The sequence below is a fragment of the Solenopsis invicta genome, chromosome 8 (genome assembly GCF_016802725.1).
Source record: "Solenopsis invicta isolate M01_SB chromosome 8, UNIL_Sinv_3.0, whole genome shotgun sequence".
In the NCBI taxonomy this organism is placed as follows: domain Eukaryota; kingdom Metazoa; phylum Arthropoda; class Insecta; order Hymenoptera; family Formicidae; genus Solenopsis; species Solenopsis invicta.
In genome coordinates, this window is record NC_052671.1 from 5,966,049 (window position 1) to 5,992,579 (window position 26,531).

The 26,531-nt window shown below is 34.7% G+C and overlaps 3 protein-coding genes across 7 annotated transcripts in view; 1 reads left to right on the plus strand and 2 right to left on the minus strand.

The window, feature by feature from the left end:
• LOC105196796 (bifunctional heparan sulfate N-deacetylase/N-sulfotransferase) overlaps window positions 1-26,531 on the plus strand; it is a 317,002-nt gene that overhangs the window by 52,269 nt on the left and 238,202 nt on the right. The gene's annotated exons all lie outside the window — the stretch shown is intronic.
• The window catches only part of LOC120358431, a 163,571-nt gene that overhangs the window by 15,148 nt on the left and 121,892 nt on the right, over window positions 1-26,531 (minus strand). For 4 of the 5 annotated variants that reach the window (XR_005575389.1, XR_005575388.1, XR_005575391.1 and 1 more), the window contains exons 4-5: window positions 16,494-16,589; window positions 15,387-16,141 (exon numbers count right to left, since the gene is read on the minus strand). Coding sequence is in view for 1 of the 5 variants with exons in the window: in XM_039452720.1 (XP_039308654.1) it covers window positions 16,494-16,589; window positions 17,599-17,665 (163 nt within the window). In the remaining 4 variants the exon portion in view is untranslated. Of the gene's footprint in view, window positions 1-15,386; window positions 16,142-16,493; window positions 16,590-17,598; window positions 17,799-26,531 lie in introns of those variants that run through there. The other variant, XM_039452720.1, reaches the window with a different exon arrangement.
• Window positions 6,329-11,329, minus strand: LOC105196768. Its single transcript, XM_011162871.3, has 3 exons — window positions 10,514-11,329; window positions 9,409-9,544; window positions 6,329-7,938 (listed from the first exon to the last, which is right to left on the minus strand). The coding sequence occupies exons 2-3, from the start codon at window positions 9,500-9,502 to the stop codon at window positions 7,475-7,477; spliced, it is 558 nt and encodes a 185-aa protein (XP_011161173.1). The 5' UTR covers window positions 9,503-9,544; window positions 10,514-11,329; the 3' UTR covers window positions 6,329-7,474.

Here is a 26,531-nt window from a genome sequence, read left to right on the forward strand (position 1 = left end):
CTGGATTCCCCGGATTAGTTCGACCTGGTTAGTCCGCGACAAGTAACGGCTACTCTTCGACACCCGTTATATGCGAAACAGTGCCGACTACGGGAGTCTCTCTAGCCTCCTCGTTCTTTTTGCTCGTCTCTCTCTCTCTCCGCTGCCATCGCGACATTTGTTATTTTTCATATTTTGCAAGGGTAATTGGCGCTTTTTATTCAGAACAATTAATCCCAAAACAAACACCTACATTAGTTTATGTGTTTCTTTCCCGATACAGGCTCCATATTATTCGCTTACTTAATTAATAATGCAGCAAAGATGTGACGTTCGAGCACTTTTTATTTTCAGAACAAGACTAAAATACTGGACTACAATTAGAGAAAAAAAAAACATGCAGGTTTATTAGTAAAATGTAAAAACGTTTTACATTTTATCGTGCTCAAAATATTTTATACGTTATTTTCTATTTTTAAGAACTTTTCTTCTTGTGTTATTCGTAAACGAATAGTAGATATTTTTATATTTGTCGATTTTAATAACAAAGCACATTGTTTATTTTACGAAATAACTCGAAAAGAAAGTTAACGATGCGCTTAACTATAAAAAGCTGCGATGCGAACAGTCATTCGTTTATGCGGAACAACGAGAGACAAACGGATATTTCCGAATGGCTTTGTAAATTGGGGACGTCAATCGATGCCCGCGAGGATTGGGGCGACTCAGCGAGGTGTAATAAAATAGACACAAATCAGCCAAGCGTGCTGCGCCAATATCTCTGTGTGAAGTAGTACAGTTGTTGAATACTCACGAAAACCGTCTCATAGAGGGTGTGCAATATTAAGAAGCAGTCTTGATCGGGTCGGTCCGTCTGCTCGTGCTGGAATTGAACCAACCGAATTCATCAAGTCTACTTTCGCAAAAAGTTTTCACGCAACGAAGTAACTTTGCCAAGTTTTATTATCGAGCTTTCAAATTCGTAGTTGGCCGGTCATCCATTTTTGTCTATCGCGCATTTTTATCCCGAATTTTTGAATCATACGATTGTTGAATATTAATTGACATCTTAAATGAATGAAACATTTACAGAATTAAATAATAACTTACAATAAGCTTCGGGATTTTTACAAATAAAAAGAGATAAAAAATAGATAATGAAATTGTATGAATAAGTTTCCTAAAATTAGAAAATATAAAAGTTATCGAAGTTTTCCATGAGTCATTTATTTTCCTACATTGCTATTGTTAGCTGCTATCAAGATTTAGATCAATATCAAAACTTTTCGGAAGAGATAGCTACCAGAATTGTCTGAATGTGGATAAGAAGTTTCATTTTCATATCTAAAGTAAGAAAAGGAGAGAGAGAGAGAGAGAGAGAGAGAGAGAGAGAGAGAGAGAGAAACTCGCCAGTAGAAATTACCTTCATTCACCGTTACAAGGATACCGGAAGAATGGTTAAAAAGAGTGGTCGAGTAACAGTGATGGAGGAACACAAATGAAGGCTGTCTCAAAGATACTCGGTCGTCCTCAAGAGGACCTATCACCTGACGGAAATTTAGAAGCCTTTTATCCGCTCCTTTCACGATGAAAACCGAACCGCTGCCTCATATCAAGCGGATGTACGAGTAGGTTGCAGGATACACAAGAGATCGTCTCTCACCCGCGAAACAGATTGGAACTCGAGAGCGGCCAAGGACCGGAGTAAAACTAAAGGACAAATGAGAGGCGAGATGAAGTGGACGACGGTGTATCGTGGCGAACTGTGCTTTTCCTTTTAACGAGCCGGTCGAGCGGCAAAGTTCTTTTTGCGGCTATTAACCTTACCGCGTGCGCGCGCGCGAGCGCGCGGCCCGTAGGGGAAACGGATTCATGTAAAATTCATTCGGAGTTGCCACCGGCAGTTCGGATGAAGTAAGAGCCCGAAGAGAAAGCGAGTTTTATGAAATTTACCCTTTCATCGTACCGCGAGAGCATCGGGATATATAGTTTTTTAATGAGTGACCTTTTCCCTCTACGTCTTGCTTTCCCTCGAGTTTTTGGGAGTTATGGAGCGTAATTTATACAGAAACTTATATAGGGTGAGAGACGGTCATGTTCAATTTGTGTAAATTATTAAAGGAAGGAACAAGACATTCGAGTGAAAATGTTTTTATTCTCTTTGCAGGCCGAATTTCGCGAACTTGGTGGTGAAAACAAGCGCCTACCGTTGCGCAATAGAACGAATTACATTTTGTAAATAAAGCAGACGATTTTACAATTTTACTTTTCAACTGTAAAGTTTTCTCTGTTTACGTTAATGGATTGTTCTTTTAGGATCTGCTTTCTCGCAGCAGTTAGCGGATGGGTTTCTTGAAATCCGCTTTATACCTTTATGTCCTTTATTTTATTTCCTCTTTCTCTTGAAGCTTGCAATAACTTTTTAATTCTCACCACTCTTCTGACATCAGTCAGTTCCGCTTCCGTCAAGCATCGTGCTGTTTACAGAACTCTTCAGCTAGCCGTATCACCACGTTCTGCACATTCTTCGAACTTATGGCACAAACGTCTAAAGGGGTGCGTTAAGGGTGTCTGCGTTGCTTCTGGCATTACTTCTGGGCAAAGAGTTGAGTGAACAGGCAGCAGTTATTGCTCGGAATTTACTCATCCTTACACATAGCTGGAATTCCTTTTTCGTACACGAAAAGGAATTGCAGAAGAGTAATGCGAAAAACACGCCGGCAAAAAGTCTGAGGTTTTTCGGTGAAGTTCTTTCTGATTTTATTGTGTTTGAAAAAATTGAGAGACGGTCTTGAGAAATAAAAACTATAGTATCCCTTTAAGTTCTCTTTACATATTCTATAATTTGTGACAAAATTCAGAACAGAATTCTTTTTATATGTTAAATTATGAATATAATTCTGAAGAAAAAAATATTGTATTATACGAACCATAAGTTGATTAAAAATTAAATATAATATTTAATTATTTTTTTTTCTTCAACATAATTGAGATATTAAAAAATATGATGAATCTCGAATTCTGCCGCAAATTGTTGATTGCTTAAGCGGGCTTTAGAGAACAAAATCAACAAAAAAAAAGAAAAAAAGTGGAACTAACAACATTGTAACAAAAGAAATCGATCAGCGAGTGGCAGCAATTATCTCTAAGTTCTTCATAACTGCATAACTGCATAATCATGTGCGTAAGGAAATTGATTGATTCATTTTCTTATGCATGTGCTAATGAGCTAATGTATATATTTCCTTATGTATACAATTATGTAGCCATGCAAGGGTCTGTGCTCCGGCCTTTATCTCTATATCGTTTCACATTCTTGGTGCAACAGTCGAAGGCATCTTTACGCAAATATGCAGAATACGGCTTTCATTATCGTGCGCAGGGTGCCAACGTCGGCGGAGCGTTAGTTAGGTTCCACGGCGGGATGTGCAACCGCCATTTGCTCGAAATAAGGGTTGGATACCTAACGGAAGTTTAGTTCACCGCCCACGCTTCTCTTGCGAGTGCATCGCGCGCGAGAATATTTGCCCTGGCAGTGTTCGGCGCTTTCCGCGCTAATAAACCGTTCCTCTTGCTACCGTCGCTAATTACTCAACGAACGAGAGCGCCCACCACCCCCATCCGTCGAACGTACCGCGTACGTCGCTCCTCCAATCTCACACCCCTTTAAGCGCGAAACTACTTACTACTCCTTAGTCGTGCGAAAGGTATTCTCGGAATTTTCGCGAGATTGATGCCGCTTCCAGCAGCAAGCACTTTATTATCGGACATAAATAATTAACTTCGCCTTTACGTTAAAGCTATAACCGACTCGTATTTCATTAAAGTAATCAAACCTGTAATAAAGTGCAATTTTCAATAACTTGAAGCTAATTCGCCATAATATAAAATTGTAATACACTGATTTTATATATAATACATATATACGGTTTATACACGTACAATTTCTAATTTTAATAAATAAGATCATGCATTAAATTTTATTAATGCTTAAATTATTTTAATGACGGGCATTAACCGGCGCTATTCCACAGGAGTTTCTCAAATTCTCAAGGGTCCGCAATCCCTTTCGCATTACTTCGCCCAGGTCGCATCGACCGAAACTCAGCAGGAACTTTCGCTCAAGTGCGACCAGGCGTCGCGGATGGATAGAGTTAGCAAGAGAAATAGAATTAGAAGGCACGAGTGGAGGGCCTTAAATTTATGTAATTAAGGGTAGGCATTTTCAATTTGATGCGTTGCGCTCGTTGACATTAAATCTAGTCGTCGGCAAACTATCTCAGGTGCATCTCAATCAATTACCTTCCTCGCGAAATGTCAAGCGTGCAGCGAAGTGTGCGAAATAGGCGACGCGGCGGCGACGGCTTCTTCATCGGACATTTCAGGGTGCCGCTGACGCGATTTTTGTTTTTGACAGTCCTCTTTCACTAAAGGATCGCGTCGTTTCAAACTCTGAGGATTGCTCAAACTTAGAGTGTCACGACGGAGAGACGAGCGGAAGCAAATCAGGGAAAGGAGAGGGAAAAAAAAGGAAAAGAAAAGGTCGCTCAACTGCCAATAGCGGGAACAAGTTATTAACGTTTCAGATCGCCCGAGGGCAAGGAGGACTTTGTTGCGAAAGGTTGTTTAAACTTGAAACGTTTAGTCCTCTTCCGCGCGCGCTCGTCGACATTGACGGCGACGGCGACGGTGACGACGACGACGACAGGCAATGGCGGTTTCGCAGTGTACTCGTGGATGACCCCGCACTCGCGCCCATGTAAACGTTCGTCTCGTATTCCCAGAGGGTTTAATTAAGAGGGCGTGTTGTCGGTACCTCGTCGCCGTTGATCAATAGCTCAAGGGGTGCTACGTGCCGCGATCCTCTTCGTTTCGCATCCAGCCACTCCGATTCCCCGTCCTCTTCGCAACCTCTTACGACTCGATGGTAGGTGGGACGAGTTGGCGTATCTCGATCTATCTAACCATCTTTCTCCCGTCGAGCTGGCTTCGATTCTGTCACTAATACTCGACAGGCTCTTTGATGTCGAGGGCTGGAAGACACTGTCATCGCGTCGTCATGGATACTATGGCACTTGAGAGGCGGAGGAAACCTCTTAGCCTCCTTTCCGCGAGAAATTAAGCGGTCATCTTTTACGTGATCGGGAAATCAAGCACACATTCTCATCAATAATGCGTGCTGCATCGTACTTATCTTGATTTCATACGCTTGACGTGTATTATACCGTTTAATTGAAGAACAAGTCTGTCTGATTGAAAGTGCGACGAGATGGTAAAACGATGTAGCTACCGTCTTGAATTTTAAAATCCGCTTGATTGAATAAAGTGTAACGAAATTATAGTTACGTCATCGTGTGAAATGAGATCATACAATATATTAAAATGCAAATACTTGTTTATGAATTAATTTTGTAAGTTACAAACTCTAATAAAAATATTATAATTCAAATTTATTACAATTATATAAATTAAATGTGTATTTACATATAAAATTCAGAATATAAAATACTCTTAAAAAAGTATTTAAATACAAAATACAAAATGTATTTAAATAATGTATATTAATATAAATTAAATTAATTAAAATTTATTTATATATTTATTACTATATTATTATATTATTATTATATTATATTATTTATTATTATATTATTTTTGATGAAATGGATATATTTTATGAATAACAATCTAAATAAATTTAATGTTTATTTATTACAAAAAAGCAAAGACCAAATTGTATTAAGTAACAAGTTTGATAAAATTCCTTTAATACATCTATTTGCGTAACATCTAATGCAATAATTAATACAGATTATAATTAAAAAATGTAGAATTAAAAGAATTCGTTAATTATAAAAAGAGAAATAAACATTTTAATAACAATATTTATCCTAGAACACACTATAGGATCTAATAAAGACCCACTATGAAATTACGATTGCTTGCTGTGTGAAAGCGGAATAAGATAAAAGGTTTAAGATAGAGGAGGGAAGTAAAGTTTGAAGTCAAAACCATCGATCGCTATAATCGACTAAAATTGCTAAGAGATTAAACGTCACAAAAGCAAAATTTTGTTCCGCCGATACAATGTATTCTACAGTTAAGCATTTTAAGAAGACTGTTATATTACAAAATGCAAGATTAAATAATTATAAAAAAAATTATAAAAATTATTGAATTCACCAAAACAGCGCAATCAATCCTGACGTTAGTATTGTAATAGTTGATATCATATACTTAGTAGAGGCATTACACAGATTTGAGTCGCATTCATAACATTCTGTGACATCGTACTTAAAAATTTTACAGAAGTTTTCAATACCACATTCACATTGATTATTACCAAGAATTTCTAAAAAATGTTTTATTTTTAACTTACACTTTATATACATATACATGTACATAAATACAATGTTAAATGTTGTATTGTTTAATTCGCTAGAGATAAAGACTACATTCTTACGCATCTTTGAACGCTTCATGAAATAATTAAAAAATACACAAGTTTCTATAAGCTACTCAAAAAGAAAATAGAAGAAAACTTGAAATTGGAAAAAAATTCAAATAAAGTTTTTTAGCGTTGTGATAGCATATTTTAAAAAATAGAGCTGAGTAAACGTTGCAACATTTTGAAAAACATTATTCGTATAAAGTATTTTAAACGTAGGATCACAAACGTGTTATAAAAATCATAAGTTTCTTTTATTTTATATACTGACTGCTTGAATATTTGACACATAAAGGCTTAGTCGGTGGACACTCTATTTCGTCGTATGATTCATAATGTTCGGCCGTATCATAACATTTCCGAGCCTTGCCTTAAAAGAGACATAAATGCCTTAAAAAAGATATAAAGCAACAAACTAATAAAAACATTTTTATATTAATGGCCACGTTAAAATAAAATTGGGAAAGAAAAGAGATTATCAACGCCGAAGTTATATTGTTACAAACTTAATAATTCTATAGTTTATTGTCTTCAATATTAATTCATTACATAGCAATTCATAGCAACTGTTAATTATTGTACATATTCTCTAAATTATTTAATTTTATTACATATAAATTGAAATAAAAAAATTTGCGTTATTTGTTGTCATTTTAATATCAAAATAACGTCTTTAACGATGTTATTACGTTAAGATAATGATAAATAACGTCAATTTGCTACCTAAAAAATTGTTAAGATCTAATATTTTTAATTATATCTAAAATTTATATCTACAATATTTAATTTTATTAAAAATCTTAATAACGATTTGAAATGTTACAATTTGTTATAACGGTAATAATAATGCCAGAATTAGTTAACATTATATATTATGCATTGAAAAAAGTAATTCAGTAGTTAACTCGTTACATTGATGCGATTTATAATTTCATACGCGAAAATGGACGTTGGTGACGCTAATGGTCAAAAATGGCCATGGTCGCTCGCAGGTTTCTCTGATCGAAAGCAATGGTGTTAATCTGATTGTTTGATGTTAACATCAGATTATCCAGTGAATAAATAATATCTGACTATCCAATTTAATCCGGCATGGATATGGTGAACGAGACGGAAAAGGGCTAGTATAATAAGTTCTATCTCGTCTAGTATAATACATCCTATCTGCTTTAACCATGGGACTATGAGATCTAGGTCATGGATTATCTGGATGTACATCAATGGCAATAGTATAGGTTCTATTAAACATATTATTATACTGCATAAAGATACCGCCATAAGCACACTATATCCAAAAGTAAAAGCGAACATAAGAAAGCAAGTAGTAGAAGTAGATAGTAACATTGAAAAAAGTACAAAGTACCAAGTAGTAGAAGTATTTAGTAACGCAAAAATAAAAGAACACCAAGGAAAAGGAATGAACACGTAGCAGGTAGCAATAACATATTCATTTTCTGAAATAATTGCTAGTGAAGTGTTCGTTGGTGATGTCATATTATATGTTACTGCATCTAGAAAAATATAATTTGTAATTAGTAAATAATTATATCTATTAATAATTAATTAATTTTTTTTTACAATAACTAATTATTACATAATATATTAAAAAATTAATTTTGTTAAATATAAAAATTTGTTATAAATAAATTTATCTGTTGATTCTAAATAAAGCTAAATTATTTTTATATAAAAAATAACTTTTCAATAATTTCTTTAATTTATTAATTGTTAAATAAAGACGATAGAAAGAAAATAATTTAATTACGCTATATAATTAAATTATAACAAATTTTTAAATAAAACTATAAGAGAAAAGAGTTATGCAATTCTGTCTATATATTTTTATTCTATATAGTGGGAGACCAGGGCAATTCGGAAAACTTTTTTCTTTTGCATTTCCTGAGTCCTAATATTCATTAAAATAAAAATGTTGGACGATTTAAAAGGTTGAACCTTCCCTTTCACAATCCCGTTATAAATAGAACACGGAAATGTACTTGCTTTGAAGTACATATAAAAATGTCGACCAATACCAAATATTTCGAATAACCCCGAGCCCGGGGTAATTCAAAGCTAGTCCAGAAATATTTTGAAATTTATGTTTTAAGATGAAAAAAAATGTAAAAAAGGACTATGTTTTATTCAGAAAAGAATATATAGTATTATGAAGAAATGTTACAGTAAAAGAATACAAACGCACAATAAAGAATTCTATTGCTTTAGCGTTTTGGAACAAATCAGGGACTATTCGTATTTCGTGTAACTACATCTGTTGAGTATTAAATTATGTATTTGGTACATAGAACGTAAATATAAAAGAAAAAAATTGACCGAACGACAATTCGACGTTTGGTGTTCCAAATAGCCCAGACATTAACTGTGCGCATTATTGCGTATGATCGACAAAGTAGACATCACACAGTAAAAAATAAACACAAAATGTTTTAAATACATTCAACCAGACACAATATATTCAAAGTTTTCAAAAAAAATCTTATTTATCTTACTTAAATTTCGAAGAAATACTGACTATCAGAAATTACTTCAACTGTCGCAATACACATTTTTCACTACTACGACTTTAAGATAACGCCGTTACCAACAAAACTTTGTTAACACCTTCATTACATTAGGACGTTTACAGTATTTAAAGTAAATTTTTAATATGTATCCATAAAAAGATATTTCCATTTTTCTAATTGCCCCGTCTCCGGAATTGCCCCAGTTTTTCCTATCTTTTAACATTTCATACATTATGTTTTACAACATTAATTTTATAATCTTCAATATGGTATTCTTATTAAAAGTTGTAGTAAATTTTAATATTATATTATGCTATTTTTTATCATATGTCATTTCTTATCAATTTATTTATTGCTATAAAATATAATAGGCATAACACTTGCCATGTTTTGAAGATTATACAATTAAGAGAATAATAAATAAATAAAGCATTATTTTTTTAGTATAAATTACTTTACCTTTATGTATATTGATGAATAATTTGATCCATGTTGTTAATAGTATCACAATGAAGTTTATTTTCCAGTTATCCTTATTTTTAGGCAAAGTCATTTTTGTTGATAGTAATTAGTATCTTGATATATGGCGTAATGTCTAAAATTAGTAACGTTTCAAATTAATAGTGGATTTATTTTCGATCTTTAAATCAGTGCTCGGAGTTGGTTGCTCATTTCGAGCCGATTCTCGAAGCGACGCCCACTACCGCTCGCCGCTTGACTGTCGAGCCAACGATCACGCGGCAGGCGCTCTGCATCAGGAGCGTCCCTGAGTGAAAAATACGCTGGTAGCGTACCATTCAAGAAATTTGTCGTAAAAACTTATCTTAATTCTAATAATCATACATTATTGTCATTTATATTTTTGCAAAAAATATTTATGTAAATAACAGAAAATTTTATTTATAAAAATTATGTGAAAAGGAAAATTTTTTACGACAAATTACTCGAATGGTCCTAATGCAGAGCGCCAGCGGAGTGATCGTCGGCTCGATCGTCAAGCGGCGAGCGGTAGTGGGGGAACAGTAGACGACTCTTCAGGAATCGGCTCGAAATGAGCAACTTAGAGCAACTAACTTCGAGCACCGGTTTAAATAATAGAGAACACAATAATATATTATCTGCCAGCTTATTAATTCGTGATCTATTTATCGATAATGGACGGGAAGCCACGAATTATGAGCCATGATTTGTGAGCTTCGAGTAACGTGCAGTAAGCTGCTAACAATAACGAATTACTCTTACGGTCACGTGGCTCAGTGTGTTTTCAATTTTCCGCAAATTTGTACACAATGAACCTTGACTTTATCAAAGCTGTGAATATTTTGATGTTACACAGCTCAGTAGCGGGATTCTGTAACTCCTTAGCGACAATTCGGTATCGTTACAGCGTCGTTGCGCAGATATTATATATGGTAAAAAAGCTGCGCAACGACACGTAACGATATCCCTAGCTGTCGTTAAGAGTTACAGAATCCCGCTACAGCTCACAATATTCCACTCGAAGATGATAAGATTTTATAATATTTTATAAGAAAAATAAACATTCTTTTTGAAGATTTCTAACCTGTATAAATTTCTGCAGTAAAAGAGTTTCACGAACTTTTCTTAGGCTGAATGGATCGTTTTGAAATCTTGAAAAGATATTGCTGACTTGTGTAACTTCTTAAAAATCGTAATGTTAATGCAAATGATTCGTGCACAATAATGTATATACTTAGGCCAAGCTTACGAACTCTAGCGCAAAGTTAAACTGATGAAGAAACTGTGCGAAAAAGAGCCTTCCTTATGATCCCCTCTTTTCAATCAACACTAGTCCTTGGAGGAAAGAAAAGAAAACTCATAGATGACTCATGCATCAACATACAGAATAGACTGCTGATGACCATGGTGGGGGTAGAAAGACACATAAAGTGAGAGGAAGACAATACGAAGAACGTTCGTTCTCTGTCTACAAGTCTGATTGGTGGTTGCTGGGGTCCCAACAACCAATCACTCTATGTGCCTTTCTACCCCCACCACGGTCATCAGCAATCCATTCTGTATGTCGATGGACTCATGTCGTACAGTTTTGTTGTCAATACACCATCTTCATGTTTTCTACAAAAAGATTGTTGAATACTGGACCTAGGTGTATGTACACCCATGGTAGAAAGACAAGGGTATGCTCTTGCGCATCGTAAGACGGCTAGCCAATGAGAAGCTGTATCTTGCTCACGCTAAGTTAGGTCATATTAAGCGGCAAATTGAACTGTTCTAATAATGGGCATTTTCCAACAAGCAATACAATTGATACAGCATAACACAGAAAATCATTTTATCCTTTTTGTTCATTAATAAACAAGGATAAAGTGCTGCACTGTGTCTTTCTGTGTGAAAAGCGCCCAATTAATATTAACTTAGTAATATTAATGAACTTTGCACAATTCAATATTAATTCAATATTAAATTCCGGAAAGGTGCATATCTTAAGATATTTGTTAACGTTTGTGATTTTTATTTATAACTAAATATTTATTTTTAAATAATTAATATATAATGTATACATATATTGTAATAATTTATTTTGAAATAATAATTTATACATTTAGATTAAAAGGTATTAAAAAACAAAATTTTTAACAACATATATTTCTAAAATTCACAGTATTTATATTATAACAAAATCAATGTACAAGCAATAAATGTTTAATAAATATTTAAGATATACTATTTTTGCCAGGGAGATAAGCGTACGATTAGCATTGTTGTTGGCATTATTTACATATTTTGGAGGTATTAATATTTAAAAAAAAAACGAAAAAGTCAAAATAATGTTAATTTGATGTTAAACTAATCAAATTTAATTTATATTAAATTAATCAAATTATCATTTTTTAAATTATAAGAATAATACGAGAAATTAAATTTTGTCAAAAATATTCAAGTATAAGGGCATCTAAATAATTCCACTAATCAAATAACAGTAAAGGTAAATAAATGGGTCTTTAACAAGCAGATTAAATGATATGGCAATCAATACATATTTATTTTGAAGAAACAATAATATACATAAATAACAACTTTGAAAACTTTAAAATTTTGCCAGATTTGATATATATAATTGGCACAGAGAATTTAAAAAGAATTCAGACTTATGTCATCATTCAAAATTTATTTTCAAATGCAAAAAGAACTTTTTTCAAAAAAAAGAATTTTTTCTGCATTTCAAATGAACTAAATTGATGACATAAGTCTGAATTCTTTTTCAATTCTTTTTGAATCTGTGTGCCGACTGGGTATATTTGTAAAATTTAAAAACCAAAGGTGTTTTATTCTATACTGAGCCTTCATTAAGCTTGTATCAGACTACGCATTGAAAATTGAAGATTGAAGATTAAAGATTGAGCTTTGGCCAATTAAAATAAAAGGAGTTAAAATTTCCTTGTTTTGATTGGTCAAATTTCAATCTTTAATCTTCAATCTCAATCTTCAATGCATAGTCTGATACGGGCTTTAGGAGGCTTATTAAAAAATTAGTATAAAATTCAATAAATAATAGAATTTAACATTTATGTTTGTTTAACATTTATTGGAATAGCATCCCGAATGTCACCGCGATTTACACAGAAATGTGCTCTAGATCCAAATGTGAAATGAACATGCAAATATATAAAAATAAATATATAAATAAATAATAAAAATAAATAAATACTTAATAAATATAATAATCTTTATGTCAGTGTTAAAAAGAATCAAATAAAACAAGAGATGCGTGTTTTAGGTTTTCTGTATGAATTGGTGCAACCTTTTACTGTACAATACATTTTCGGAAAAAATATTTTTAATTTAAGTATCGATTCTTTCCGACAATAACTTCACAACAGATTTTTCGTACCCACCTCTTGATTTTCTGCTAATAACAATGTCATATGTATCACGGATCACGCTTTTGATAGCGGACAGTCACATGTTATTGACTTATAGTGTCGAAGCGTTCGTTCAATTTCTGCGCGAATGTGACGTCAGCTTGATACATCACGTGATGCGCAGAGAAGTCTTAAGGCTCGGACCCCGGAAGAGCATACCCTTGTCTTTCTACCATGTGTACACCCATGGAATTTGATTCTGTCCATGGGGAAATTTTCCAAACTAAGAAATCGCTATCTTTCTACATACTTAAAGTTCATGATTAACGTAACGACCAATAAGCTCTAGTTGTTACATTAATCATAAACTGCGAGTATGTAGAAAGTGGTGACTTCTCAGTCTAGAAAATTTCCCCACGGACAGAATCAAAAGGTTTGTTCGAGTTGCTTAAAATCCCCAAAAATTTTTGCACTCTAGATGAGATAAATATATTTCGATCGTAAGAAAGAGAGAGAGGACAAAGAAATTAATTCAAAAAGGGCAGCAACACGAACAGGCCTAAAGTCCTTAGGTGTACGTATATACCTAGATCCAGCATTTAAAAGACTTTCCGTAGAAAACACGAAGATGGCATATTGAGAGAGAAACTGTACGACATGAGTCATCTGTGAATTTTCTTCTGTTTCTTTCAAGAACTAGTGTTGATTGAAAAGAGGAAATCACATAAAGAAAGCTCTTTTACGCAGTTTTTTTACACCAGTTTAACTTTGCGCTAGAGTTTGTAAGCTTAGTCTATTGTAAATATACAGGGTGATTATTAATGATGTCCCTACGTTTTACCATAGGAATCTGATTTACCGACAAATATGTATTTCTAACATTATATTAGAAATTACAAATGCGTGCTCTTATGGTAAAACGTGGGGACATTCATGAATAATTACCCTGTATACATTATTGTGCACGAAATATTTGCATTAACATTACAATTTTTAAGAAGTTACTCTTACATAAGTCAGCAATATCTATTCAAGATGTCGAAATGATCCATCAGCCTAAGAGAAGTTTGTGAAACTCTAATACTGAAAAATTTATACAGGTTAGAATTTAAAAAAAAAATATTTATTTTTCTTACGAAATATTATAAAACGTTATCGTCTTCGGGTAGAATATTATAAACTGAGCTGTGTAACATCAAAAAAATACTCACGGCTTTGATATAAAGTTAAGGTTTATCGTGTACAGATTCGCGGAAAATCGAGAACACAGTAAGCCATGTGGCAAAAGTAATTCGTTATTGTTAGCAACTCATGGCTTAGTTTGCAGCTTGCTGCACGTGGTTTGCAGCTCACAGATCGTGGTTCGTAATTCGTGGCTTATCATTCCCGTCCATTATCGATAAATAGATCGCGAATTAATAAGCTGGCAGATATATATATTATTGTATTCTCCATTATTCAAACATTGAAAATAAATACACTATTAATTTAAGACGTTACTAATTTCACCCATATATCAAGATACTAATTACTATCAAGAAAAATTACGACTGACAATAAAGATCACTGGATATTATGGATTATAATGCTATTAAAAATATGGATGATCTTCAGTACGCGTCCCGGTAAAATAATTTATATTTAAAAAATGATGCTTTATTTATTTATTATTCTCTTAATTGAATAAGCTTCATAAATGGTAAGTGTTATGCCTATTATATTTTTTAACAATAAGTAAATTTATAAAAAATAACATAATATGATAAAAAATAACATAATATAATATTAAAATTTTCTACAACTTTTAATAAGAATACCATATTGAAGATTATAAAATTAATGTTGTAAAACATTATATATAAAATGTTAAAAGATATGGAATAAAAATATATAAACAGAATTACATAACCCTTTTCTATTAGTTTTATTTAAAAACTTGTTATAATTTAATTAAGTAGTGTAATTAAATTATTTTCTTTATATCATCTTTATTAAACAATTAATAAATTTAAAAAATTATTAAAAAGTTATTTTTTATGTATAAATAATTTAGTTTTATATATTTAGAATCAACAGATAAATTTATTCATAATACATTTTTATATTTAACAAAATTAATTTGTTAACATATAATGTAATAACTAATTATTACAAAAAAAATTACATAAAATAATATACTAATAAAATTAACATAACTAATAAAATTTATTGTATATTAATTATTTTGAATCAACATTTCTTATAATTATATAATTTACATAATTTTAAAAAAATTATCAGAATATAAACATTAAAAATTTTAATATTTTAATAAAAAAACGTTATAAAAAATCAAGCGAATTTGATGAAAAGATCACGTTAGATTAAATTTACTTTGCATACATTTTAACACGGAAAGTGTTAAAAAATCTTCAAATATTTTTAAGCTGATAAACAAGATAAATGTATTTTATCAATATGAGAAAGCGGAATATTTTCCACGAAGATTTTTACATAACGTCTACATTTACGGTAAAATTGTGTGTGTGTGTGTGTGCGCGTGCGTGCGCGCGCGCGCGCGTGTGTGTGTAAATGTGCGTGCGCGCGCGCGCGCGTGTGTGTGTAAATATTAGTTAAAATTGGTTTATATATTTATTATTTATTTTTGATGAAACAAATATATTTTATGAATATCAATCCAAATATAGGTTTATTTATTGTATATACAAAAACAAAGACCACATCGCAAGTAACAAGATTAAAGAAATTTTTTTAATATGTATTTTTGCGTAACATATAATACAATAATTAATATAGATTACAATATTGTAGAATTAAAAAAATTTGTTAATTATAAAAACAGAAATAGATAATTTTAATAGTAATATTAATTTTATAACACATTAGAGGATCTAATAGAGACCCCCTATGAAACTTCGATTGCTTGCTGTGTAAAAGCTGAATGAGAAAAAGGTTCAGGATAGTGGAGGAAAGGAAAGTTTGAAGTCAAAACCAATGATCGTTATGATTGACCAAAATTGTTCACTTACAGATTAAACATGACAGAAGCAAGATTTTGTTCCACCGTATGGTGTGTTTTAGAGTTGAGCTTTTTAAAAAGACCGTGATATTACAAATTACAAGATTAAGTAACTATAAGAAAATTATAAGTATTATTAAATTAAGCAAAACAGCATAATCAATTCTGAGGTTAATATTGTGATAGTTGATATCGTATTCTTAGAGGATGCATTATTTATTACACAGATCTGTGTTGCATTCATGACATTCTGTAAACGTGTGATCGTCCTTCACTCTTTCACAGAAGTTTTCAATAGCGCATCCACGTTGATTATCCCCAAAAATTTCTGAAAGATGTTTACTTTTAACTTACAATTTCTATACATATTCATGTACATAAATGCAATGTAAAAGGTATTGTTTAATTCGCTAGAGACAAAGACCACATTCTTGTGCGTATTTGAACGCTGAAATAATAAAAAAATACACAAGTTTCTATAAGCTATTTGAAGAGAAAATAGAAGAATACTTGAAATTGGAAAAAATGCAAATGAAGTTTTTTAGCGCTGTGATATTATAATGTAAAAAATAGAACTAAGTAAACGTTGCAATATTTTGAAGAACATTATTCGTATAAAGTATTTTAAACGTAGGATCTACAAATGTGTTATACAAGTTTCTTTTATTTTATATACTGACTGTTTGAATATTTGACACACAAAGGCATATTCGGCGGACACTCCATCTCTTCGTATGATTCACCCTGGGTCGTACCATAACATTTCCGGGCCTTGCCTTAAAAGAGACATAAATGCCTTAAAAAGAGATATAAAGCAACAAACTAGTAAAAACGTTTATATATTATTAGCAACGTCAAATTAAAATTGAGAAAGGAAGAGAGATTATCTACGTCGAGGTTATAAATTTAATTGTATAGTGAAGTAAATTTGAAGTGATTAGGTAATTGTTACAAACTTAATAATTCTATAGTTTGTTGTTTTCAATACTAATTCATTACATAGCAATTCATAGCAACTGTTAATTATTGTTCATATTGTCTAGATTAATATTATTACGTATAAATCCAAAATGCAAATTAGCATTATTTGTCGTCATGTTAACATCAAAATAACGTCTTTGACGACATTTTGATGTTAAGATGACAATAAATAACGTCAATTTGCTACCTGGAAAATTGTTAAGATATAATAATTTTAATTATATCTAAAAATTATATCTACAGTATTTAATTTTATTAGAAATTTTAATAACAATTTAAAACGTTACAATTTTTCATAACAGTAACGATAATGCCAGAATTACAGAAAAATCACTTTTAATTATAGACAAGCAACTAGTTATCACCATACATTACTCATTAAAAAAAGTAATTCATTAGTTGACTCGTTACATAACAAGCGAAAGTAACGCAAAGGTAATTCATTACTTTGACTTGTTAATAACAAGTAAGTTACAATTTAGTATTTTTTAATGAGTAACACATAACCACAATAAATCAAGTATCAAAAAGAACTAGTTCAAGCCTAGCCTTATCATTATTACCATGGAAGATTGTAACATTATTACCAAATTATAAAAAAGTATTATAATGTAAATAGTAACGTTACTTTTTGTAACTCGTTACTTTCCATCCTTGATTAAAATATGATATATAGTTGTATAGTATCAATATGACAGTACGGTAGCAAAAATTATTATAAATCAATTTCTTCAACATTTTTGCTATTATCATTAATAAAATTGTTAACGATCGAATAAGTTGTCAAAAATTTACATCACTTACTTGAATGAAGAATAGAGAGTACGACCACAAAGAATATAATAACGGAAAAGCGATTTTGCCTTTGCATTGTTCTTGTATCTAATTGATATCTGATCTTGAACTATCACTAATAAAAATTCGAAAACATGTCACGCAGTTATTGTCGCGGTGTTTATATATAAATCTGTGATTAACTTTTCAAGTTCTAATCATCGATTATCAATGATTCGATTAAAGATTAGATTGTGAAATACGATGTCTTTTATGAACGATGTTCTTAATAAGAAAATTAAAATGTAAAAATTACTTCAAGCAGTAAAATTATTTTCTTAACAAAAATAAATTTTTAACAGACAAATAAATAAAATATAATAATTAACATACATGTTAAAAATATAAAAATCTATTAACTTATTATATACTTAATATTTTATAGAAAATGTTATTACATATAATAATATATTAAGTATGATATTAACAATTCTGACAGGTATTAAGCTGGCACAGTCATTTCAACACAATTAAATGAAACTTACAATTAGAGCAAATAGAGCAAAAGATTAGCAAAAAATACCCAAAAAATTCTAAATAAGTTTCATTTGACTGTACTGAAATAGCTGTGCCAGCTTAATAGACATACAATTCTGTATAAACATAACGTAACTAATGAAATCTATATTAATTAGTTTAAATAAACCTTTCTTATAATTATATAATTTATATAATTTTAAGAAAATTCTCGGAACACAAACGTTAGAAATTTTTATTTTTTAATATGAAGAACGTTATAAAAAATCAAGCAAATTTGATGGAATAATTACGTTAGATTAAATTTACTTTACACATTTTAACACGGAAACTATCTCCAAATACTTCTAAGCTGATAAACAAGATGAATGTATTTTATCGACATGAGAAATCGGAATATTTTCCACGGGAATTTTTACATAACGTCTATATTTGCGGTAAAGCTAATAAACCACGTTGATCACAGATAGCTCTTCTTTTCACCCGTTTTAATGGCGTTTTATATTGGGATTGGCAGCCCAAAGCCAATATCGGTACCGATATTCTTCGCCAGTATCGAATATTTGAGAGTGTTGTTTTAACAGAACGGCTTCGAACGAATATCCTCTTACATTTCCTATATAGAGCGATGAATGAGATGAAAAGTGCCACGTGCGCGCTCTATTATTCAAACGGCATTGTTAAAATCATTTTTATTTGTGTAATACGACGCAACAAATAAATGTCGGGAATCAGCAAATATTTTTTTTTCATTCATATATGTATATGTGGTACGTGCGTATTAACGTAAATACGCAAAGCTTTGATGAAATTGTCTGCACGTGTGAATTTAGGGGAGGTATGTGAGGGATATAAGGGATTCCGCACGGAATTATGGAATTTATTATGATAATACACACTGATGGTAACTTCGCCTTTCCTCATATAGGATTAAACTATGCGACAAGCGATTTCTGCGTTACACCGCTTAACACGCAAATTCAATTTTAACAAATTTATCCTAAACCGAGTGATGCGGCGCCCCCGACCAAAGTAATCTATTTACAAAGTTTTGAACCGGTCCTGTACTTGAGACTCAATTAATAATGGAATTAATGCACCGCCTCGGTATAAAGCGCATTTGCGAAACAATGATACTTAAAGCGGTACAGATTACGCTAAGAAATTACACAAACTTTTTCGTGGATCATAATTTAGTAAACGTTTAATTTATAATTTTTTTTTATTATTAAAATATATTAAAAATGTATTTCAGATATTAGAATTATAAATGTCCCTTTCTGAATAGGATAATCACATAAATTCTTCAACAACCATTTTCTTTTTTAAATAATTTTTCTTCAAGAAGAAATAAACATTGATCAAATTGTTTCGATAAAAAAATATACAAATGAATTCTGACAATAGCATTAGATCTGTGCGATCTACAACATAGTTTTAAATTGTTCGAATGGCAAATTGCAATGCACCGAACCACTTAACCACTGCCGACGTGCTACCGGGGGTTAGGCGTACATCAAAAACGCTCTCGCGGCGGCGAACCTCCCAAAGCGCCTCTAAATCCCGACACTTCTGGAATTCCTAGTATCAAGACTCATCCTTGAATTTGGGATTAGTACGGTACACGCGCGTGAACAGTAATAGCAATATAGTTTGTTGCTCGAGTTGAACGGTAGCTTACATGAGAAGGAAAGCGCTGTCGGATAAATTGTGATTTAATGTGAGGACACAGTGAAATGCAAATTTGCGGGATTAGCTTTTAAGCTGTAAACTCGTATATTGTTATCACTTTCACATACTTTCCACGTGCAAGTGCGACATGCATTCCTCGTACTAATTAGATATATACAATAGATTGCAAAAATAAATTACTCGTTGGTTATTTTGAAATATTTGTAACAAATAAATAGGGAGTATTATGAACGGAAATTGAATTAAATCAATTGGAATTACAAGAATAGAGAATCTGATGTCGATGCATTGTCAAGATATATATGATCTATCGACAGTTAATCGAAAAAAATATCTATCGTGATGCAAATTGCATGCAAAGTAGTTACGTTGTTCGATGAACGATCATCGATTTTCTCAAAAAAAAAAGTCAAGCAGCAAACTGACAAGCAGCAGAAGAAGATAGATAATAGATGCGACAGACTCAAGCAGTGCAACGAATGACGCGACGAGGGGGGAAAAGGTGGTGGAAAGCGCGAGTGGACAACAAAAGAGAACGAGATTCCCAGAGGGAATAACGTCGGTGAGAGACCAATGGTAGCGCGGAAAGGTAGAGGGAAAGAGAACTGTCGAAATAATATATACAAAGCCATAAATCGAAGGTGTGCTGCCGACGCAGCAACAGTGTTACCGACTACGCAGGACAGAGGGTGAAAATGCCAGTCCCACCGTTCACACCCAGACGCGTTATCCTGGTACGTAACGTGCCCTGGTGTCGTGGGTGTGCGCGCACGTTTGCAAAGGGTTGAATGTGAACGAACAGAAGATAGGGATATTAATCCCACAAGTAACTCATCGTGCAGTAAACCCCGCAGCAAGTGTGGCGTGTGTACCGGGTGTCCCGCTAAAACGAGACACCACCCGGACGCTGCTGATTTACGTCCGAAGTCGCCGCGAAGTTCGCGGGGCCGTGGCACGAGTTTACCGGGCTTTTTGGCACGTTCGTGCCCCCTCCCCTCTGACTAATTGCCGAGATCCCCGACGCGGTGCCGCTAATTCGGCGCTTATCAAGACTGGCACGTTTAAGGGGTATTCCACCTGCACTTTTGGCGGCTCCTGGACACTCGAGCACCGGCAGCTCCGTTATTAAGTACTCGCTCGAGATGTAATACTGCGGAAGTAATGAGAAACCATGAGATTGATGTTTCGCCCGGATTTATAATTAAAAACATTGCCCGCTTCTGTTTTTTTACATTCATGAGAAAAAAAACAAAGAGTATCCAATATTTCTTTGTCCTACGAGAAATCTCTTCTAACGGATATTAAATTTTTCCGATTTATCGAAAGAAATAAGTAATAACAGAAAGGAGGAAGAAAGGAAAATAGAACGAAGGCTACAGGATTACAATTAGCCGCGGCAAGTGTCCCGATTTTTGCGAACAGGATATTTGATAAAGCGCGGTATTGTTTTAGCAGCAAGTTTTCTTAAGAAAAAAAAAAATGTTTCTCGAATTTTTTTTTCTCCGCCATCGGTCTATGCCTCGTTCGCGAGATCATAACTTATTCCGGATAGCAGAACTCGCGGGTCGTATAATAGTTCACAGACGGTTAACCGTGGAATTAATTTCTTGGCAATGTCTCTTTTTGCCGTGCTCACCGCTGCTGTCGCCGCGCCGGGCGCGGGTCGCGCTGTTTTCCATTTTTCCCTCACCCTGCCACCTCGCCACTCTCGAAGGCACGTGACAAATGAATTGGACGTAATCCGAATGCCCATTGTTTCGCTTTAACGACGGTCTCGCAGACTGGGTACGTTATGCCGTACCCCCGGAACACATGGAAGCACACCGACGCCTTTAAACGTGATACCTCGGCCTGTTCGAGCCAGACGCGTACGGCAGAGTTCACGACAAAGCGATGCAGTCTTCTCCGATTTCGAGGAATTTGCCTAATTTATTCTAACATTTCTCTCAATTTTACAGCACGATTCTCTCGCATTTGTAAAGGGATGCTGCGGGGATCAAATTCAATTCTTATGAAATATTCTTCGAGCAATTTATAGCGCTATCAAACGGTAATAATATTTCCATTTCTTCTGCCGAGCAAAAGAGAAATTATGAAATTCAATTATTTTACTCGTGCACAATGCTGCTGCATGGCCGCCGAAGGCTAATTAATAATTTCAATAGAGAGCAGAGCGTGCTATTCCAAGGCGTATCACCGGACTATTCCAAGGCGTATCACCGGAACGAAGCAGAAATTTTTTTTTTATAAACAAACGTGAGAAACGAAATTGAAGAAATTAAGTGCGACGCGCGGACAATAGTGCGCCGATAGATGATAATAAATGAACATTTGTTCCTCGCGATCTACTCGTATATCGGCGCGGCATGCAATTTCGATGAGCACACCAATTCGCGCCGTGAAAGTTGTTTACGATCGCGCGCCGAAAAATACCGGGACGCCGGTGGGTTTTCGCACAAAAATAAAATATTTTTCGCGGACGCGGCCGACCAAACCCGCCGATGTGTCGGATTTATTGGTTTCCGTCTCCCTCCTCCTCCTCCTCCTCCTGCCCTCCCCCTCCCTTCCGCGGCTTTTGCAGATTCTGTTGTAGCGAGTGCAATTGTGCCGATATTGTCTCGCTGCATTCCACTGGAATTCGTTAAAGCATCGCTTCGTTGAAATAATAAGCTCGATAAACCAGCGAACCCTCCCGCTGTGCTTGTTTCGTCAACGTAACACGTGGTAATAAATTAGGAAGGTTTCACGGATTCTAGTTGTATACAGGAATTATCTACTGCGCGTACAGCGAGCATCACTGTCCTCGCTGTTGAAACTGATCTTGATATTTTCATGGCAAAGGTAAAAGTATCTAAATTGAGACGATATCGATCATATTAATAGGCATTATAATCCGACTCGGGTGTCGTCGCTGTTCAAAGTTTCGCTGAAGTGTACGTGTCCCACAACCGCGCTTCTAGTCCTCGAAATCGTGCCCTTAACCACTACTCCGGAAGATTTTACGATGATGGACGACTTCCCGTGCCAGGGAGGTCGGTGGACACCCCTTCATTAAACGCATGTTGCGAAAGCCATCGGAGGGGGTGAATTCATCGGGTAGTGATTTTCTCGGCATGATTATATGTCTAGCCAGTTGTACCAGGCACCAGATCTTCCAGACGGTCGTGCAATCGCGCGTTTCCCCGTCCATCGGTCCTGTTTGATCGATATCATTTTTTACGCGACTTAAACTCCTCCCTTTTTTTTTTGGACTTAACGAGCCCCAGGACGACGTAACTTTCCCTCATGCAAATTGCCCGTCAGCCCGAGAGGCATTAGTCGAAATAAAAAGGGTGCGTCCGCAGGGAATGCCATCTAATATCTTCGTTAACATTATTATAGTTCTCTGATTGACGGCAATTCCGTCTGATCTACTAACGTCATTATCGTCACCCCAGCGTTTCACTTCGGCCGCCCACGGTGCTCGCTCAGTCGATAGAAAACGCGTTTCTCGCCACTGATTAGATCCGATATGCCGTTATCGATCGATATTCGAAGAAAGCGGAAACAGGAGGAACGTAGAATTAATTAATTTGATATACCTTGTGTCTGTCTGACTAAAGAATCGAATATCGCGATTTTAATTGCTCGATGCTTTAATTACGAGCCGGATAGATTTTAACAACACGAAACTTGACGTATCCGACGGAACTTTCCGCCGGTTGTTAATCCGACGATAAAGTGAAATCTTCCTCGTAGCTTCCTCGCTCCGACCATTACGGATATAACATCACGAAGGCAGACGCGATGCCTTTACGCGCGCATCCCTTTCGTCCCTCTCCTAGGGCCTCCAAAACTGCGATGCTATTCATTCGCGCGCTCTTTCAGGCCGTGACGCGCGTATAGAGATAAGGGTGCTAGACTTTGATAGCGAGCTGTCTCACGCACAAAGGGTCTGAAAACTCTATGAATATGGTCGACATTGTCCAGTACTACGTCGTCATTCGTACATCTCTCGGTAAGGGTTCGCCTCGTGCTTGAATTAACTAAGCTTGAATTAATCGAGCTGCGTCTCTAATCATAGATTGTCAGATACGAAGCGGAGACTGATTAATTTTCACAATTATCCCCGTGCTCCGTAAGTTCTTTTGATAAATTCTTCGCAAAGTCGGTATTATTGTACAACCGAGACTTACAAATAATAACGCTGCTGCGCAACGGATGATATTGCACTTTGTCAACATGCGCCATGAATCAAAGCGAATGATCGCGTTTGACTAATTCGAACAACTTTTACGGCATTCTACAACGCTAATTTTCAGTATGAATGTTTAATAAAGAGGAACGCTGAAAATGTTTGGAAACGTTTTGAAGTTGAACTCTAATTAAAATAAATTCGAATTTATTAAATTCGAATAAAATTTTTCGCTTCCAATGTTAATTTTCCGGTTTAAAACTTCACGCTTAATTACATTTAGTATGAAACTAAAAAATGTACTGAAATTACAAACAGTTGTATATTCTCATATTAATAGATAATAAATACAATATACGAAAAATATGAACAATATTTCCGCGTTTACGAATGCGTAATTACCTTGCTTTCATCCCGCATTTTCGACGTGATTTTTTTCCGGTCGGTTTCTTCGCTATGGTAAAAAATAATCCGATCTGCGGATTGCTCGAAGCCGGTTAGTAAAGCCTGGACTGTCACGCTTTGCGCAAAATCACGTTTCTCTCCGTTATGGTGAAAATATTATTGATAAAAAAGGGATGGGAATTGACGATTGACACCCCCAGCGGGAAAAACTAAACGTCCGTCCGATTGTCAATTTTTATGTACACAAATTTGACTTGTTGATTTAGTTCATAAAATGAAAATGTACGATATTCACATAGTCATGTAGGTACAATCAAACCCATTCATCGGCATTCTATTTTATTGGTGCATTGTGTTTGATTATTGTTAAACGATTCAACAATCATTCAACATTTTTGACAACTAGTTTTATACTCAATATATAGCCATAACTTTTCAATTTCTTTTAACTTCTGATTTTATTGTTGAGACTTATGCCGCTTATTTGTAGATGACTAAGTAATCGCTGTGCAAGTAAGAGTTATTATTGCCAATACGCGACGTTGCGCGTATATTAAAGATCATACAACATACTTGTAAGGATTTTAAATAGGGTCGTAAAAAAGTGCACTGGAAGGCTCTGATTTTCAAGACAATGACTAGAACGTGATAGCTCTATTGACCACGAGCTATCTGTAACTTCGATACTATTTACGACACCCATGGCAGTAAACGAGACCCGCACCGTGCTATAAAAATCCCAGGCCACACGATTACGGCCATTTTCTTTATTTTTCCTCTTTTGCGACGAGCGACGCGGTCGTAATGCATCGCACAAAATATCCCATGACGTTGAACACAGCCCATTTGTGCAGCATCTTCCGCCAGTGTTATCAGGCAAATCACCTTCCTCTTCGCTGTCTTTGGATAATGTACGAGCTGCATTGTATCCACGTCGTGGAAAGCGGTTTAATTTCTTCGAAGTGAGAAAATCTTCATAAATACTGTCGCGATTTCCTAACATATGTTGCATTGACGAAGATAAATCGAAGTTATAAGAATTTTATGTTTCGTAAGAATTTCATATAAATTTAATAACTAAATAGTACAACTAAAAGAACATTGTTTCTATGTTACATGTATCACTTTTTAAAAAAGAATTTTAAAATGTGTAAGAAAAAATTAGGTCCTTTACGAGATATTAAAATTATCCGCAAGAAATGTAATAAAAGTGAATAACAAGATTATATTATTAAAATATTTATGAAAAAATATAAAATGACATTATCATTCAATTATGATGAGGTAACATACATTCGGATGAAAAGAGCAGCTTACAGGACTTTTTAGAAAGACTAAGTTAATCTCGAGCGTCTTTGAAAGATAATTCGCGTCGTAAACGACGAAAGATTGTAATCAAAGCGTAAGTACGTAATGATAAAAGCGTTGTACATCCGAGGCGCACGTTGAAGCGAGCTCGATAGACGCTCGAAGCCGGAAGGGATAAAATGCGGCGAAGGAGTAATCTCGCGGAGCAACGTGCTTCTTAAAGGGAACAGGCTATTAGCGAGCGGCTCATCCTAGTTTAGGACGCAGCGGCAACGTCCGTTTCTTGGGACGAGAACCGCCTGAACTTTGACGAGCGTCCGCAAGATATTAAACCGAAGCCAAACTAACTTCCTCGTCCGCCCTTCCATCTTCGTCCGAGCGCGGCGCAGTTCGTCGGCTAGTTAATTACTTAGGTTCCAAACATGGGAGATGGAAATTCTAAGGGGTCTCTTCGCGTTACACATAATGCCGAATGGCGCTTCTCTGCCTCCGTTCGACTATCTCGCAAGGAGAAGCAGTTCCATGGCCGAAAGCTCGAGGAAATGAAATCTATTCGAGTGGACTACGCGGCAGGGGCTAACTATCCCCCAGCGTATCCAACCAGCGGCACCCCCTTTACCGTTATCGTGAAGCTTTTACTTCTTCGTAAGAGCGTGCAAGAGCCCATCCACTCTTCTCCTTCAACCCCGCCGACCCCTGCCGCTTCTCAGCAATTTTGCGCAAAAGCTTGGAAACTCCGTGGCACTTTGTGCTCCATTGTTTGACTTGTGCTCTAACTATCCGCTCCTAGAATCAACCTAATATTTTACTTCGGAGAACGAACGGCCCGTCTTGTATGATGGAGGGC